The 18,187-nt window shown below is 49.0% G+C and overlaps 1 protein-coding gene across 5 annotated transcripts in view; it reads right to left on the reverse strand.

Annotated features, from left to right (window-relative positions):
• ECSIT (ECSIT signaling integrator) overlaps positions 1-12,501 on the reverse strand; it is a 31,478-nt gene extending 18,977 nt beyond the window's left edge. The window contains exons 1-7 of one of the 5 annotated variants that reach the window (XM_063931238.1): positions 12,391-12,501; positions 10,580-10,684; positions 9,264-9,636; positions 7,181-7,404; positions 5,610-5,667; positions 4,344-4,489; positions 4,168-4,225 (exon numbers count right to left, since the gene is read on the reverse strand). In XM_063931238.1, the coding sequence (XP_063787308.1) occupies positions 4,168-4,225; positions 4,344-4,489; positions 5,610-5,667; positions 7,181-7,404; positions 9,264-9,636; positions 10,580-10,672 (952 nt within the window). In that variant the 5' untranslated portion in view covers positions 10,673-10,684; positions 12,391-12,501. Of the gene's footprint in view, positions 1-4,167; positions 4,268-4,343; positions 4,490-5,609; positions 5,668-7,180; positions 7,405-9,263; positions 9,637-10,579; positions 10,685-11,141; positions 11,199-12,178; positions 12,370-12,390 lie in introns of those variants that run through there. The other 4 variants (XM_063931237.1, XM_063931234.1, XM_063931235.1 and 1 more) reach the window with 4 other exon arrangements.
• Between the last annotated feature and the right edge of the window lie 5,686 nt (positions 12,502-18,187).

The raw sequence follows: 18,187 nt of genomic DNA on the forward strand, positions 1-18,187 counted from the left end.
CGGTGATAATGTTGTGCAGTCACCTCCTTCCTGGCTTTTACCAGGGTAGGGATGACCTCTTCCCGAATGCCTTTTTCCATTAGGATTCGGCGTTCAACCGCCATGCCGTCAAACGCAGCCGCGGTAAGTCTTGGAATAGACACGGTCCCTGCTGAAGCAGGTCCCGTCTTAGAGGTAGAGGCCACGGATCTTCCGTGAGCATCTCCTGAAGTTCCGGGTACCAAGTTCTTCTTGGCCAATCCGGAGCCACGAGTATCGTTCTTACTCCCCTTTGCCGTATAATTCTCATTACTTTTGGTATGAGAGGCAGAGGAGGAAACACATACACTGACTGGTACACTCATGGTGTTACCAGAGCGTCTACAGCTATTGCCTGAGGGTCTCTTGACCTGGCGCAATACCTGTCCAGTTTTTTGTTGAGGCGGGACGCCATCATGTCCACCATTGGTCTTTCCCAATGGACCACAATCATGTGGAAGACTTCTGGATGAAGTCCCCACTCTCCCGGGTGCAGATCGTGTCTGCTGAGGAAGTCTGCTTCCCAGTTGTCCACTCCCGGGATGAACACAGCTGACAGTGCTAACACATGATTTTCTGCCCAGCGGAGAATCCTTGCAGCTTCTGCCATTGCCCTCCTGCTTCTTGTGCCGCCCTGTCTGTTTACGTGGGCGACTGCCGTGATGTTGTCCGACTGAATCAACACCGGCTGACCCTGAAGCAGAGGTTTTGCCAGGCTTAGAGCATTGTAGATTGCTCTTAGCTCCAGTATATTTATGTGAAGAGACGTCTCCAGGCTTGACCACACGCCCTGGAAGTTTCTTCCCTGTGTGACCGCTCCCCAGCCTCTCAGGCTGGCATCCGTGGTCACTAGGACCCAGTTCTGTATGCCGAATCTGCGGCCCTCTAACAGATGAGCACTCTGCAACCACCATAGCAGAGACACTCTTGTCCTTGTGGACAATTTTATCCGCTGATGCATCTGCAGATGCGATCCGGACCATTTGTCCAGCAGATCCCACTGAAAAGTTCGTGCATGGAATCTGCCGAATGGAATCGCTTCGTAAGAAGCTACCATTTTTCCCAGGACTCTTGTGCATTGATGCACAGATACTTTTCCTGGTTTTAGGAGGTTCCTGACTAGATCGGATAACTCCCTGGCTTTCTCCTCCGGAAGAAATACCTTTTTCTGAACAGTGTCCAGAATCATCCCTAGGAACAACCGACGTGTCGTCGGGATCAGTTGGGATTTTGGAAAATTCAGAATCCACCCGTGTTGTTGGAGCACTACTTGGGTTAGTGCTACTCCGACCTCCAGCTGTTCTCTGGATCTTGCCCTTATCAGGAGATCGTCCAAGTAAGGGATAATTAAGACGCCTTCTCTTTAGAATCGGTCTTACCGAGCCGTCCGGCTTCGGTACCACAAATAGCGTGGAGTAATACCCCTGTCCCTGTTGTAGGAGGGGTACCTTGACTATCACCTGCTGAGAATACAGCTTGTGAATGGCCTCCAATACCGTCGCCCTGTCGGAGGGAGACGTTGGCAAAGCAGACTTTAGGAAACGGCGAGGAGGGGACTTCTCGAATTCCAACCTGTAACCCTGAGATACTACCTGCAGGATCCAGGGGTCCACCTGCGAGTGAGCCCACTGTGCGCTGAAATGTTTGAGGCGACCCCCCACCGCCCCTGAGTCTGCTTGTAAGGTCCCAGCGTCATGCTGACGCCTTTGTAGAAGCCGGGGAGGGCTTCTGCTCCTGGGAAGGAGCTGCTTGTTGCAGTCTCTTACCCTTTCCTTTGCCTCGTGGCAAATAGGAATGTCCTTTTGCTCGTTTGTTCTTATAGGAACGAAAGGACTGCGGCTGAAAAGCCTGCGGCTTTTTCTGCTGGGAGGTGACCTGGGGTAAAAAGGTGGATTTTCCGGCCGTTGCCGTGTCCACCAGATCCGATAGACCGACCCCAAATAATTCCTCCCCCTTATACGGCAATACTTCCATATGTCGTTTGGAATCCGCATCACCTGACCACTGGCGCGTCCATAAACTTCTTCTGGCAGATATGGACATCGCACTTACTCTTGATGCCAGAGTGCAAATATCTCTCTGTGCATCTCGCATATAAAGAAATGCATCCTTTAACTGCTCTATAGTCAGTAAAATACTGTCCCTATCCAGGGTATCAATATTTTCAGACAGTGACTCCGACCAAGCCACGCCAGCACTGCACATCCAGGCTGAGGCGATTGCTGGTCTCAGTATAACACCCGTATGTGTGTATATACTTTTTAATGTATTCTCCAGCCTCCTATCAGCTGGATCCTTGAGGGCGGCCGTATCAGGAGACGGTAACGCCACTTGCTTTGATAAGCGTGTGAGCGCCTTATCCACCCTAGGAGGTGTTTCCCAGCGCGCCCTAACCTCTGGCGGGAAAGGGTATAATGCCAATAACTTCTTTGAAATTAGCAGTTTTCTATCTGGGGTAACCCACGCTTCATCACACACTTCATTCAGTTCCTCTGATTCAGGAAAAACTATCGGTAGTTTTTTCACACCCCACATAATACCCCTTTTTGTGATACTTGCAGTATCAGAGATATGCAAAGCCTCCTTCATTGCCGTGATCATATAACGTGTGGCCCTACTGGAAAATACGTTTGTTTCTTCACCGTCGACACTGGATTCAGTGTCAGTGTCTGGGTCTGTGTCGACCGACTGAGGTAAAGGGCGTTTTACAGCCCCTGACGGTGTCTGAGACGCCTGGACAGGTACTAACTGGTTTGCCGGCTGTCTCATGTCGTCAACCGACTTTTGTAGCGTGCTGACACTATCCCGTAATTCCATAAACAAAGCCATCCATTCTGGTGTCGACTCCCTAGGGGGTGACATCACCATTACAGGCAATTGCTCCGCCTCCACGCCAACATCGTCCTCATACATGTCGACACACACGTACCGACACACAGCAGACACACAGGGAATGCTCTGATAGAAGACAGGACCCCACTAGCCCTTTGGGGAGACAGAGGGAGAGTTTGCCAGCACACACCCAAGCGCTATAAATATATATAGGGACAACCTTAATAAGTGTGTTCCCTTTATAGCAGCTCAAATATTATAAATATCGCCAATAAGTGCCCCCCCTCTCTGTTTTTACCCTGTTTCTGTAGTGCAGTGCAGGGGAGAGTCCTGGGAGCCTTCCTCGCAGCGGAGCTGGGCAGGAAAATGGCGCTGTGTGCTGAGGAGAATAGGCCCCGCCCCCTTTTCGGCGGGCTTCTTCTCCCGTTTTTTTTGGAACCTGGCAGGGGTTAAATACATCCATATAGCCCCAGGGGCTATATGTGATATATTTTAGCCAGAATAGGTATATTACATTGCTGCCCAGGGCGCCCCCCTCAGCGCCCTGCACCCTCAGTGACCGCTGGTGTAAAGTGTGCGGAGAGCAATGGCGCACAGCTGCAGTGCTGTGCGCTACCTCATGAAGACTGAGACGTCTTCTGCCGCCGGTTTCTGGACCTCTTCTCTATTCGGCATCTGCAAGGGGGTCGGCGGCGCGGCTCCGGTGACCCATCCAGGCTGTACCTGTGATCGTCCCTCTGGAGCTAGTGTCCAGTAGCCTAAGAAGCCAATCCATCCTGCACGCAGGTGAGTTCACTTCTTCTCCCCTAAGTCCCTCGTTGCAGTGAGCCTGTTGCCAGCAGGACTCACTGAAAATAAAAAACCTAACAAACTTTTTCTAAGCAGCTCTTTAGGAGAGCCACCTAGATTGCACCCTGCTCGGACGGGCACAAAAACCTAACTGAGGCTTGGAGGAGGGTCATGGGGGGAGGAGCCAGTACACACCACCTAGTGGTCAAACTTTTAAATTTTGTGCCCTGTCTCCTGCGGAGCCGCTATTCCCCATGGTCCTGACGGAGTCCCAGCATCCACTAGGACGTCAGAGAAAAAATGTGAAAAACTCATGACGACCTTTAGACCTGTCGACCTAGCACATGTCGACCTAGAAACCCTGTCGACCTTCCATCCATGTCGACCTATAGTGGTCGACCTAAACATTGTCGACCTAGACACTGTCGATCTTCAGACCGGATCCCCCTTTGCACACCTCGCCACAGGGCTGCCCCCACTGCTTCATGTTACAAGGCAGGCACACAGCAACCAGCTAATCCTTCTCACCTTCATCCACGTTAAAGGTGTGCTCATCTCCAAGATCCCTCTCCAGATCTAGATCCAGCTGCAGGGGGTAATAGAAACACCGTTCAGGGTCTAACTCCTCCTGAAAAGACAAGGCGAATCATGCTCTGTACACACTAGCAAGCCATGGGAGCATGCGGAGGGCACTATTCACCCACCTTCTTTTTAGCCTCCGGGTCACCCCGCAGCACGAAGTAATACACACAGGTCTTCTTCAGCCACAAAGGAAATGGACCTTCCACAATAACAGGATAGCTGCGGTCATGCTCAGCAAGGAGGGACACCTGGTTGGGGGACTGGATACCTGTAAAAAACAGAGACAAAGTGATAAGAGGTTCTGTTCAACTCTTCCTGCCACCAGAAGGTGGCGGTAGACACAGACACCCTCCCACCATAAGGTGGCTGCAGACACTGAGGCTCTTCCACCAAAAGGTGCTGGTGGCAGACACCGAGGCTCTCCCACCAAAAGGTGGCTCCAGACTCTGAGGCCCTCCCGCCAGAAGGTGGCGGCAGACATGGAGACCCTCCCACCATAAGGTGGCAGCAGACACGGAGGCCCTTCCACCATAAGGTGGCAGCAGACACGGAGGCCCTTCCACCATAAGGTGGCAGCAGACACGGAGGCCCTTCCACCAGAAGGTGGCGACAGACACTGAGCCCTTCCGTCAGAAGGTGGCGGCAGACTCTGAGGCAACCTCCCAAAGCGTCTTAATATATGCATGAGCACTTAATTGTCCACCAAGTGTATTACAAGCTCTACTTCTGAAGCAGTGCAATCCTTTGCATCTTATAGACGCCACCACCTTGGCCCGCAAACCAATGCGCTGACACGTGCAGATCACAAAGGAGCATTTGTACTGCACATTCGCAAATGAGCCTAAATATACAGTTTATTATGCTTTAGTAGTATTACTATATGCATAGAGCCCCAGTCTAATGCAAATTCACAAGCACACAACTATCCTAACAAACGTCCCTGGATAACTGGACTTTAGCATAAACTCATTATACATTTTTTCCTCAATGTTCTATCACACAGCTGAGATACAGGAAATGTTGTGTGCCTCTCAATGTTCTATCACACAGCTGAGGTACAGGAAATGTTGTGTGCCTCTTAATGTTCTATCACACAGCTGAGGTACAGGAAATGTTGTGTGCCTCTTAATGTTCTATCACACAGAAGAGATACAGGAAACGTTGTGTGCCTCCCAGTGTTCTATCACAAAGATGGAGGTATAGGAAACGGTATGTGCCTCCCAATGTTCTATAATAAAGATGGAGGTACAGGAAATGTTCTGTGCCTCCCAGTGTTCTATCTTACAGCTTGTGGGATGGAGGTACGGGAAATGGTCTGTAACTCAGATGGATGGAAGTGCAGGAAACGGAGTTTCCCCTACAATGTTCTATCATACAGAGGTACATACCCACGAGATGTACGTGCTCTAGAACCGTCCCATCCTCGCACTCTTCCGTTGATGGTAACTATTAAAAAAATAGGAGACTGTCAGAATAATAACCCATCAGCGGGAACTTTATTGATTGATAAACAAGTATTACAAGCTATACTGAAGAAACGCAAGGTGAGCATATATTCCTCTAGGTGTGTAATTTATCCCCCCAAAATCTGCAGCGCCTTTTCCCCGCCTCTCTGGTTGTGCTCATGTGCTGACGGTATCAGGGTTGAGCAAAGCGCATGAACTTACAACCAATTGCGCTCTCCATTGTGCACGCACCGCTGTGATGATTGCTTAACAGCACTTTAATACTTGGATCACTTAATACAGACTTCTTAGCAAAACGGACCGAGAGCCAAATAAGGGCTTTAAATCTACTCCATCCAGAGCATAATATTTTTATTGTATATTTTTTTTTTAGATAAAATGTAAATGTGTTGTTGCTATAAAATGTTTCTTATGCAATACTATAATACTTTTAATTACATTTCTTATACGGTTGTACAGACAATTTTACTTTTGCGCACCTTAATGTTGGTTAATCCTTCAGATCCCTTTCTATAAATGTATAAAATCTGTTATTCAATTAGTGAGATATGGGCGGTATTCAATTCTTTTCACCCTTTTCCACACCAGTTCTGCTTCTGCTGACGGGGGTGGTATTATCATTTCAGCTCACTACCTCCGGGCTATCGAGGGCACCCAACCCTTTACGCAGCTAAACCTGATTACTATGGGTGCAATATGAGTGATAACGGGGATCACTTTAGAAAGGAGATTGGATGTGATATATCATTTGAATACCACCCATTGTGTTTGTTATGATAGCCATCTCTAGTTCTAAACCAGTGATACTGCTGGATGAATATAAGGGGTGTGGTATGGATGGTAGATAGTAGCTAGGTCGACCACTATTGGTCAACAGTAACTAAGTCGACAGGGTCTTTAGGTTGACAGGTCAAAAGGTCGACATGAGTTTTTTATGTTTTTTTGTTGTCTTTTTCTCCGTACAGTGACCGGGAACCCCAATTAGTGCACTGTGTCCCCTCGCAGGTGCATCGATGTGCTCTGCACAGGTTACCGTTCCCAATTGTAGTCCACGTGGATTGTTAAGTATGAAAAGGTTAAAAAAAAGAAAAAATCGTGAAAAACTCATGTCGACCTTTTCACCTGTCGACCAAGAACATGTCGACCTAGAGACCCTGTTGACCTAGAAACCCTGTCGACCAACAGTGGTCGACCTAGATAGTGTCGACCTAGAGACCGGATCCCGAATATAAGCAAAGTTGCTCTATTCCGCAATCTCAATGATATATTTAAAGTTAATCAGCTTCTTGTTTCTATACATTCTGTATGGCAGACTCAATGGTAACGGTGTCACTAGGTTATATCCCTCTAATAAAATTACTGTTGCTGTATTCAATTGCTGTGCCATAATTAAGAAGTATGTCCTATAATACCCACACAGTGTAAGCTGGTAACACATACTGTGACTGTACACTAGTATCGTACCCAGTAATGTAATGACGGCAACCAATCACCTGATAGACTGTAGCAAGGGCGTCCCTGTCTGCTGCTATACGCTGCAGGCACATCTTCGACAGAGCCACGGGATCCGCTTCTATGCCGTCAGGTAGAGGGTAAGGGTTGGCGTATTTAAACCGGGGGAACCAGTACATAATCCGCTGATACTTTTTCAAAGGATGGCTGAGCTTTCCAAAGGTCTGTACCAGGAGGAAGCGGGTGTGCTTGTTGGGGGTGACACCTAGGAGATAAAGCTTATTACTGCCAGCTAAAGAGACAGAGTCTCATGTCATATAGTTCCCTCCTGTTTGTGTCACCCTGTAGTGGGAGGGACAGACCCCACGTCACATAGCTCTCTCCTGTCTGTGTCACCCTGTGGTGGGAGGGACAGACCCCATGTCACATAGCTCTCTCCTGTCTGAATCACCCTGTAGTGGGAGGGACAGACTCCATGTCACATAGCTCCCTTCTGCCTGTGTCACCCTGTGGTGGGAGGGACAGACCCCATGTCACATAGCTCCCTCCTGTCTGTGTCACCCTGTGGTGGGAGGAACAGACCCCATGTCACAAAGCTCCCTACTGTCTGTGTCACCCTGTGGTGGGAGGAACAGACCCCATGTCACAAAGCTCCCTCCTGTCTGAATCACCCTGTAGTGGGAGGGACAGACTCCATGTCACATAGCTCCCTTCCTCCTGTCTGTGTCACCCTGTAGTGGGAGGGACAGACTCCATGTCACATTGCTCCCTTCTGCCTGTGTCACCCTGTGGTGGGAGGAACAGACCCCATGTCACAAAGCTCCCTCCTGTCTGAATCACCCTGTAGTGGGAGGGACAGACTCCATGTCACATAGCTCCCTTCCTCCTGTCTGTGTCACCCTGTAGTGGGAGGGACAGACTCCATGTCACATTGCTCCCTTCTGCCTGTGTCACCCTGTGGTGGGAGGGACAGACCCCATGTCACATAGCTCCCTCCTGTCTGTGTCACCCTGTGGGGGGAGGTACAGACCCCATGTCACATAGCTCCCTCCTGCCTGTGTCACCCTGTGGTGGGAGGGACAGACCCCATGTCACATAGCTCCCTCCTGTCTGTGTCACCCTGTGGGGGGAGGTACAGACCCCATGTCACATAGCTCCCTCCTGTCTGTGTCACCCTGTGGGGGGAGGTACAGACCCCATGTCACATAGCTCCCTCCTGTCTGTGTCACCCTGTGGTGGGAGGGACAGAACCCATGTCACATAGCTCCCTCCTGCCTGTGTCACCCTGTGGTGGGAGGGACAGACCCCATGTCACATAGCTCCCTCCTGCCTGTGTCACCCTGTGGTGGGAGGGACAGTCCCCATGTCACATAGCTCCCTCCTGCCTGTGTCACCCTGTGGTGGGAGGGACAGACCCCATGTCACATAGCTCCCTCCTGTCTGTGTCACCCTGTGGTGGGAGGGACAGACCCCATGTCACATAGCTCCCTCCTGCCTGTGTCACCCTGTGGTGGGAGGGACAGACCCCATGTCACATAGCTCCCTCCTGCCTGTGTCACCCTGTGGTGGGAGGGACAGACCCCATGTCACATAGCTCCCTCCTGCCTGTGTCACCCTGTGATGGGAGGGACAGACCCCATGTCACATAGCTCCCTCCTGCCTGTGTCACCCTGTGATGGGAGGGACAGACCCCATGTCACATAGCTCCCTCCTGCCTGTGTCACCCTGTGGTGGGAGGGACAGACCCCATGTCACATAGCATCCTCCTGCCTGTGTCACCCTGCGGTGGGAGGAGCAGAACCCATGTCACATAGCTCCCTTCTGCCTGTGTCACCCTGTGGTGGGAGGGACAGACCCCATGTCACATAGCTCCCTCCTGCCTGTGTCACCCTGTGGTGGGAGGGACAGTCCCCATGTCACATAGCTCCCTCCTGTCTGTGTTACCCTGTGGTGAGAGGGACAGACTCCATGTCACATTGCTCCCTCCTGCCTGTGTCACCCTGTGGTGGGAGGAGCAGACACCATGTATCTCCTGTATGTCACTTTGAGGAGCTCAGTTATTTGCTATCTATGGTTCAGTCAGTGTAGAAGTGTACAATAAATGCAGATGTTACCACAACTTACCATAGTACTCCATCTGTTCTAGTACCTTGATTGCACACTCCTGCTGGCGGGGATAATGGTTGAAATATATCTGAATAAAGTTTTTGGGGACAAAGACCTCCTTGGGGAACACATCGAGCAGTTTGTTGTAAACCTCCAAGTCTTTCTCCACCCCAAATTCTGGCATCCACCTGAGGGCGGCCTCGATCATTTCGACATGTCCTCTCCTCCTCACACTGCGGCCACAGAACAGGTCCAGCACCTGCACAAACGAGGCCTTATTCCTCTGCTGATTGGCAAAGGCCTCTTCAAATACCGTTACAGTGCTTGTCTGGGGGGTGGCTTTTGGAGGATCAGGTGGAGACGAGGTATGGACCAGCCGGAGCAACTGCGGCTGCAGGTCGAAATGGAGAACGGGTTTGTGTTCAGAAAAGATTATCTAAAAAGTTACAATTTACAAATATGTGTATATATTTAAAGGGCACATAAAGCCACTATTTGTTGCTAATATGTATTATAACTGATCCACATGATATATATGACATAACTGGACGTCATAGCTATCCAAATCTGTCCCAGGGAGGGGCTTCTTGAGCAGACAGAGTGACTGACAATCTTGCAGTCTTAAGGGCCCTACACACTGGCAGATTTTTTGAAAGATATGAACGATCTCGTTCATAAATGAACGAGAACTCGTTCATATCTTTCAGTGTGGAGACTCCTGCGATGAACGATGCGCGGCCCCGCGCTCGTTCATCGCTGGTCTCCCGTCGGCTGTGCATGCAGGCCAATATGGACGATCTCGTCCATATTTGCCTGCACTTCAATGCAGCCGCGTCACTGCCCCCCCCCCGCCGCCGGGTCGCTCGGCGGCCGTATCCGCCGTCGGGCAGCTCGGCGGCGGGTCGGCCAGTGAGTAGGGCCCTTTAGTTCGCAGAAATGCCCTATGCGGAATAATCTCAGGAACAAGATTATGTCAAGGCAGCGGAAATTGCTAGATTCTCGGGGGGGGGGGGGGGGGGGGGAGGGGAGGGGTTTACCTGTCTTATATCACACTAGGACACAGCCCTCAAAATTTGGGAAAGGCTTTACCTACCTGTACCAAGTGGGGAGATAATAGTTGATCCTAACACAGAAAGTCATTTATCAATGCAGAGTAAAAATACCTTCTCACAGCGACACTACCTAAGGAGCATTTGGTACACTGATGTGATACGTATGGGAAATCAGTATACAGGGAAGCAGTGCTGTATAGCGCGTTCAGTTGTAGTCTCATGAATAGAGGCTTAAAGTAAACTACTGTGTAACAAGGACCGTGGGGGTATGTGTGTACTCACATTCACCTGAGGCTGTTGCGGTTCCATCCCAGGAATCCATCTTAACCCAGCACACAAACTCTGCGCTGAGCGCAACCAGCGCAGTGTCCTCATTCCCACAGATTTCTGTGTTGAGATGAAAATGAAATTGAAACAAATTTACACAACACCTCAATTAAGACACTAAGGGGGATATGTACTAAGCAGTGATAAAAGTGGAGAAGTGAGCCAGTGGAGAAGTTGCCCACGGCAACCAATCAGCATTGACGTAACAGTTATAATTTGCATACTTTAAAAATATACAGAGCGGCTGATTGGTTGGCATGAGCAACTTCTCCACTGGCTCACTTCTCAGATTTTATCACTGCTTAGTACATGTCCCCCTAAGTATTACATTGCATCCAGTTATAACACACAAGTAACACTGTGTTTGCATTTCATAACTTATAATTCATTACTTCACTGTTCTCTGCATCTCAAAGGACAATTATCATACTAGACACCAGTAACCTAATCTGTTGCAATGTCTGCATGTTCATAAATCAAGGAACCAAACGGGTGCAAAAGAGAATGTACTGCATACCTGTCAATCAGGGGACCCCAAAAACAGATGCTCGGTCATTCACCTACATAGTATTGGCTTCGGTGAAAAGCAAATCAAACAAGATGAAGATCTGCATTTAGTAAATGCTGCAGGGGGGGTCATGCAAATAAAAACAAATTGTTGTCTGTAGGTGGAGAAGCCATAGGCCCTCATTCCGAGTTGTTCGCTCGCTAGCTGCTTTTAGCAGCCGTGCAAATGCTAAGCCGCCGCCCTCTGGGAGTGTATCTTAGCAGAAGTGCGAACGAAAGGATCGCACAGCGGCTACAAAATTATTTTGTGCAGCTGCAGAGTAGCTCCAGACCTGCTCCTAGCTTACGATCACTGCAGACTATTTAGTTCCTGTTTTGATGTCACGAACACGCCCTGCGTTCAGCCAGCCACGCCTGCGTTTTTACACACACTCCCTGAAAACGGTCAGTTACCTCCCAGAAACACCCACTTCCTGTCAATCACTCTGCAGCCAACAGTGCGATTAAAAAGTGTTGCTAGACCTTGTGTGAAACTGCAACGGCCGTTGTGAAAGTACGTTGCGAATGCGAATTGCGCCGCATGCACAGAAATGCCGGGTTTTTTTTTGCCTGATCGCTGCGCAGTGACCGAAAACAGCTAGCGAACAACTCAGAATGACCACCATAATACCAACGCGTTACCACTTCTCTTGTCCAATATACAACATACAAGTATCACTACCTGCTCTTTATTTATTTCTCTCATACAAAATGATGCAGACCTAGATAATGGAGGACTTTCCCCTGACCCAAATGCATTTGCTTGCAGAAAATGTAACCTATAGCCTCTATACAAATGCTTCCAACCAAGAGATCACACGCTAGTAGGCTTGTGGTCACTGGAATCATACTGGTCGGTAATTAATACTAATATAGGACTGCAATGCATTGTTGCCAACCAAACCCTCCACCGCTGGCTGGTATAGTCACATATGCATCCACATACTATATAATGCTACAATATCGTGACATATGCCAAAGGATCATATATTTAAATATCCCCAATACCTCGTTTGTGCTGATTGAATACAGTAATCTTGCAGCATGATAGATAGATAGATAGATAGATAGATAGATAATCCAGGGACATTAGAATGTCAGCATGTCTGGAAAGCAGCTGGCACTTGATCCTTTGCAGCTGAATCTCCCCACGCTGCAGACCGCTTATGCCAAGCACAGCGTGCCCTGTGCATACTTATATGCCATGACTGTGTACATACCGCTTATCTATAGGCAGAACGTATATAGTGAAGGCTCAGTGTCACTTTAGCTCTATGGGCGCCGCCATCTTGTTGTACAATGACGGAACGCCTTCCTTCCGCCAATCATTAGTTATCACTAGAGGCAGAACTGACTCTTTTGGGCAGCGCTGTCATTTTTTAGAGGCTCAGGTACTGCTGAGCTGTACCGTGGTCTCCGGAAAAATGGCCGCTACATACAGGACTATTATTTTCAGAGAATTGGTTGGGTGGGGAGACAGATTGTTCTGACAGACAATTGCCAAATGAATCTGCTCTAGAGACAACCCAAGGGTATATGTAACTAATAGGAATCATTAACAGTTTGCAACCTTTTATTATAAAGTTTACCAAGCTAAAAACTTCAATACTCGGGTGGGCTTATGTCCAATACCTCAATGTCACTAGGCTTCCCATACTATTCCTTTTTGTTGCTGATTTACAAGGTGTAAAATGCAGGCTCATACCCTCCAACATGACCCGCCCCACTAGGTACAAAATGCTCTGTTTCTGGACTTCCCTCTTAATTATTATTGTCATCACCTGTGAAGAAACAGCTTTCTTATCATTTAACTAGTTCAACACAGGTGATGGAAATCATAAATTAAGAGTGAAGTCCAGGAACAGATCATTTTGTACCTAGTGGGGCGGGTCATGTTGGAGGGTCTGCAGGCTTGCAGTCAGACAGCTACAGAACCTGTGTAATTCATGAGTGTGCCAGGTTAAAGGGATAGTTCCGAGATGCAAAGTGCATGAGTCCCGATGGTTTCCGTGGAGATTCATGCAATTCCAATAGTCGTTCCTGGAAGGTGACTAGGGAAGGTTGGGGTGGCTGGTGCAGGCGACGTTCCGCTGTCATGGACTGTGTTGAAAGACGTAGTTCCGCTGACACTGGCGACCACATTCCGTTGTGCATTCTTAGCAACTGTAGTGTTGCTCGGAATTCCGATGGTGCCACCGATGTCTGACCGATGCGACTTTTAGAGCACCACAGCAACTGGAGCCGCAGCCAGTTGTCTTTTCAGCAGACAGCCCATCGGCTGAATAAGTGATGCTAACAGCAGTGACAAGTGAAAGTCACAGTTCTCATGGGGTAATTCCAAGTTGATCGCAGCAGGATTTTTTTTAGCAGTTGGGCAAAACCATGTGCACTGCAGGGTAGGCAGATATAACATGTGCAGAAAGAGTTAGATTTGGGTGGGTTATTTTGTTTCTGTGCAGGGTAAATACTGGCTGCTTTATTTTTACACTGCAAATTAGATTGCAGATTGAACACACCACACCCAAATGTAACTCTCTCTGCACATGTTATATCTGCCTCACCTGCACTGCACATGGTTTTGCCCAACTGCTAAAAATATTCCTGCTGCGATCAACTTGGAATTACCCCCTCAGTCTGTCCTTTTTATACATGACAGCATCTCTGTTTTGTGTACACAAAATGCACAGTATCACGTCTTTCGATTTCTATACAATACTGATGATTTTCTTTCTATTGTACATAACATAGGACTGATTTCAGTTATTATTCCATTCACAATTCCTGAAACAGTTATGTATGTTCTCTGGAAAAGGCCTGATTGAGGGGCCCATTTATCAATGGTCACTGAATGGGATCTGGGCGGGATTTTTCCGCCTAGGATTGCATTGCAATATGCGATCCCTTCGGGTGAATATATCACCCAGCACACGCAGGGACAGAGGAGCCTGTACCTGCAATGATGTGCTCAGCGGGCGGCCGGCCAGGGATCCTGCGCACAAGTGACCGCAGTGCACTGAGGCATTTCCCGGGGAACCCAGCCGGATCTACTTTCCTTGATCTGTTGCCCATACGCTACAATGGGCTACCGCAATCAATAGATTGCAGTAGCTGCAGGGAACAGTATCGGATTCCCAATACACATCGGGCAGTATCGCATCCCCCATAGAAACCTATGGCGGATGCAGCTGCGGGCGTAAACGGAGGGATCGCAGCAGGTGTAGGGGATACCTGCTGCGATCCCTCCTTTATACATGCCAGGGATAATTAATATTTCGGGGATATAGCCGCAAATATTATTTGATAAATGGGCCCCATTGGGCATTATGCGAGACCCTGGATTGGGCTGTCTTCCTGCCCTTTGTTTCTCCACACTGAGCCAATCAGGAGCCTAGGATACTTAATGGGTGACTCTGACTAAGCCCAAGCAGAAGGTGGGGGAGGGGTGGCAAAGGAGGGTGGGTAGATTAGAGTATATTTTCTCCACCCAAAAATAATATTTACCTAATGTATATATTTGTGCCTAATGTATACGTTTGTGACAGATTTATTTGTGTTTGCTTTGGGCAGGTGTCACTGTCTGCGGGTATGTGGATGTGATTTTCCTGTCCAATTACAGCTGATCTCAGCACCTTAGAGGTAGTTAACATTCCTACAGTGTTTGCTTTTCCTTATATTTCTATGTGTAATCTTGCTTGATATTTTTTCATTCCCATTTCACAACTTCTATATCTATCCCCTGTAATGCTTCAATCTCCCCCCCCCCTGCCATGGTGTGAGGCATAAAAGTGTTTCTGTACTTCTTGTCTCCTGGTTGGCACAGTACCCAGTGTTAACTGAGGCAAGTACTCCCCTGCCCGGCCAGACCTGCTGAGCCAGTTCATGTGAGGGCCTGCATTATGCATCCTGATCTCCTGTTATGCTAGTACTATGCATACAGGAAACATCGCGTGACTCCATCTTTCCAGAGGCAGCAAATGTAGAAACAAAAAAAAAAGAAAAGAAAAAAAAAGCAGCCTCGCAGAATAAATGGCGCATTATGATGTCATCGTAAACATTGTTTATCTATATCTGACGCCACAGATTCCACAGTGCTGGTCAGTCATCTTACAGATATGATATACCTGAATAGAACACAGTAACAGATAAAGATAATAACAGGCACATGCATACAATTAAACATAATTACACCTACATGGATAATTATAAGCTGACAATTACGGCTAGCATGGGTACCGGTCACATTTACATATGTGTGAGTGAGCAGATTACAGATGTGCTCAGTGTGGAAGTGGGACTTCTGTTACCACACATGCACAGTGGCCATTTCCAGGGAGGGTTCTACAGGAGCTCTGTGCCAGCTAGCTCTGCATCAGGCTACCGCCATCTAAAGATGGCGTTAGAGGCAAGGGAGCCAATCCCCAGAATGCTTTGCATTCCATAAATTGGTAAATATGGCAGCATCTGGCTGCCGGTAGGAATGGAGGAATCCCAGCATGTATCGGAGATATCTGCTGCAGTCCCTCCTACATACATTTAGGTGATTATAAATATTTGTGGATAACCCCCAAAAATTGTTTTCAAGGTAACAAGCCGCAAATATTTTTTGATAGATGTATCCCATAATCTGGAGAGGCCCTGGAATGGCCCTGGGTGGGTCGTATTGGGCCAATTCAGAGTGATGTTTCTGGCGTTCCAGATCCGATTGCAGCGGCACAACCCAGGCATCGTCTGCTATTGAATTGACCCTTAAATCTAGATTCTTATTCTTATGCTGTTATTCTTGCACTGCTGTGCCCGTTACATAGCAAAGCACATGGACTTCTGCGTCACTGTAGATATTGTGCCTGATGCGGATGCGGATGCATCTCAGAAAAGCACGCAACAGAAAACTGCATATGCGCAGGATCCATGCTGCCCACGTGCATTATGGGTCCTGCGTTCTCGCTCACAGTACAGCTGCATACATCAGGTGATGGACAGTCTGCAGCCGTTTGGGGGCGGGGAGGGGGCGGGAATGGGCCCTGTTTCACAAAACAGCGACAGAGTTGCGGCGGCCGGGCGTTACTCAGATGCCGATGGTGTCACAGAGTGATCCGATGCTACTACGTCCAAGGATCACACAGGCAAGCAGGAGGTGTCTATTTACCAGAGGCCTCCTGCTGCATTACCATATCTGAGCATCGCTATTGCTTCCAGGGAAGCAGCAGCAGTGCTAACTCTGTCCACATCGGAATCAGGCCCATTGGGGGTCACTCAGATTTGGTTGGAGTTGCTATCGCTGCTGCTTACATAGAAGCAGCAGCGATCGCACTAATATGGTAATGCAGCATCAGACATCACACCTCCTACTGCGTTACTGAGTCAAGCTGAGTCCTTGGACACAGTATTAGACCTTCCCTGGCATCATCAGGCGGCTTGTGGCACCCATGGGGATGCGCCCTGCCTGTCGCAGAGGCCATGAAATCTCCATGCAACGATGGAGATCCCTGGCCTCTTCCCTCCTCTTAAACGGAGGCTGCTGCCCCTTTCACACCCACCTTGTGTTGCAGGACTCGTTTGCACATGTGCAGAACGGATCCTGCGCATGCAGTAAGTACCGATAGTCAGTGCCTGATTCAGAGATTGGCACATAGATTTCCGATTATTGGGAATCTGCGTAAAGGTCCGTTCTGTGCATGCTCAGAATGGGCCTTGCGTTGTCTCCCGCGGTTTCCCCCTGTGTTGAGGAGGTGGGAAGGGGGCGAAGGAGTGGTTGCGTACCTAGAAACGGGGGGGGGGGGTCACCCCCACTTTCTAGGAGGGGAGAGCCAGGGGCCTGCACAGCGTCTACTCTCTGTACTTCTCCTAGAGAGGGGAACTGAAAAGTAGATAAGTATGGATGACTGACACAGTGGAGTCGGGTGGTCTTCAGTTTGCCGGCTGTCAAGATCCCGGCGCACAGTATACCGGCGCCGGAATCCCGACAGCCGGCATACCGACACTTTATCTCCCTCTTGGGGGTCCACGACCCCCCTGGAGGCAGAATAAATAGAGTGCCGCGCATAGGGGCTCATTTGCGCTCGCCACGCTGTCGGTATGCCGGCGGTCGGGATCCCAGCGCCGGTATGCTGGTTGCCGGGAGCCCGGCCGCCGACATACAATACTACACCCAGTGGAGTCATGTTACTTCTATTGGTAGTGTCATGGCCGTGTCGCTGATAGTGTCTGTGTTCATAGACGTAGAACCCTTCACACAGGAGGCCACAATCAGACGCAAAATCTGCACCTGCCATAGGATTGCTGCAAGTAATGAAGGTGTGATCGATAGCCGATAGGGGGGGTAATTCTGAGTTGATCGCAGCAGGAACTTTGTTAGCAGTTGGGCAAAACCATGTGCACTGCAGGGGGGGCGGATATAACATGTGCAGAGAGAGTTACATTTGGGTGGGGTGTGTTCAATCTGCAATCTAAATTGCAGTGTAAAAATAAAGCAGCCAGTATTTACCCTGCACAGAAACAAAATAACCCACCCAAATCTAACTCTCTCTGCACATGTTATATCTGCCCCCCCTGCAGTGCACATGGTTTTGCCCAACTGCTAACAAAGTTCCTGCTGCGATCAGCTCAGAATTACCCCCAGGGTGTGTGAGGACGTATCGGTATTACAGCGTCTAGGGACTCTGACAGTGCACAACACAGACGCGTCTGCGGCAAAAGACGCCTACAGTACACTGTCGTGCCTGCGACTGACTCGGATTCGGGTCGCCTGTGTCACATCTCTGCTCCTCTGTAGTTTACAGTACAAGCTCTGCAGGCCAAGGCGTCCTCATTTCATTTGTGATCTTCTACGCACAGGATTTGATTACTAAGATTATTGTAGGATATTGGAATATGGGTGCACATTGTACCTCTAATCTTCTTTCCAAAAGCCACAAGCCTTTCCGCACGGCCTCTGCTCAGCCGTCTAATCTCACAACAAGCACTGCATTCTGGGGCAGGGAGAGCGCAGACATGTGTAGCACACAATGAGCAATCATA

The sequence above is a fragment of the Pseudophryne corroboree genome, chromosome 6 (genome assembly GCF_028390025.1).
Source record: "Pseudophryne corroboree isolate aPseCor3 chromosome 6, aPseCor3.hap2, whole genome shotgun sequence".
NCBI classification, from domain to species: domain Eukaryota; kingdom Metazoa; phylum Chordata; class Amphibia; order Anura; family Myobatrachidae; genus Pseudophryne; species Pseudophryne corroboree.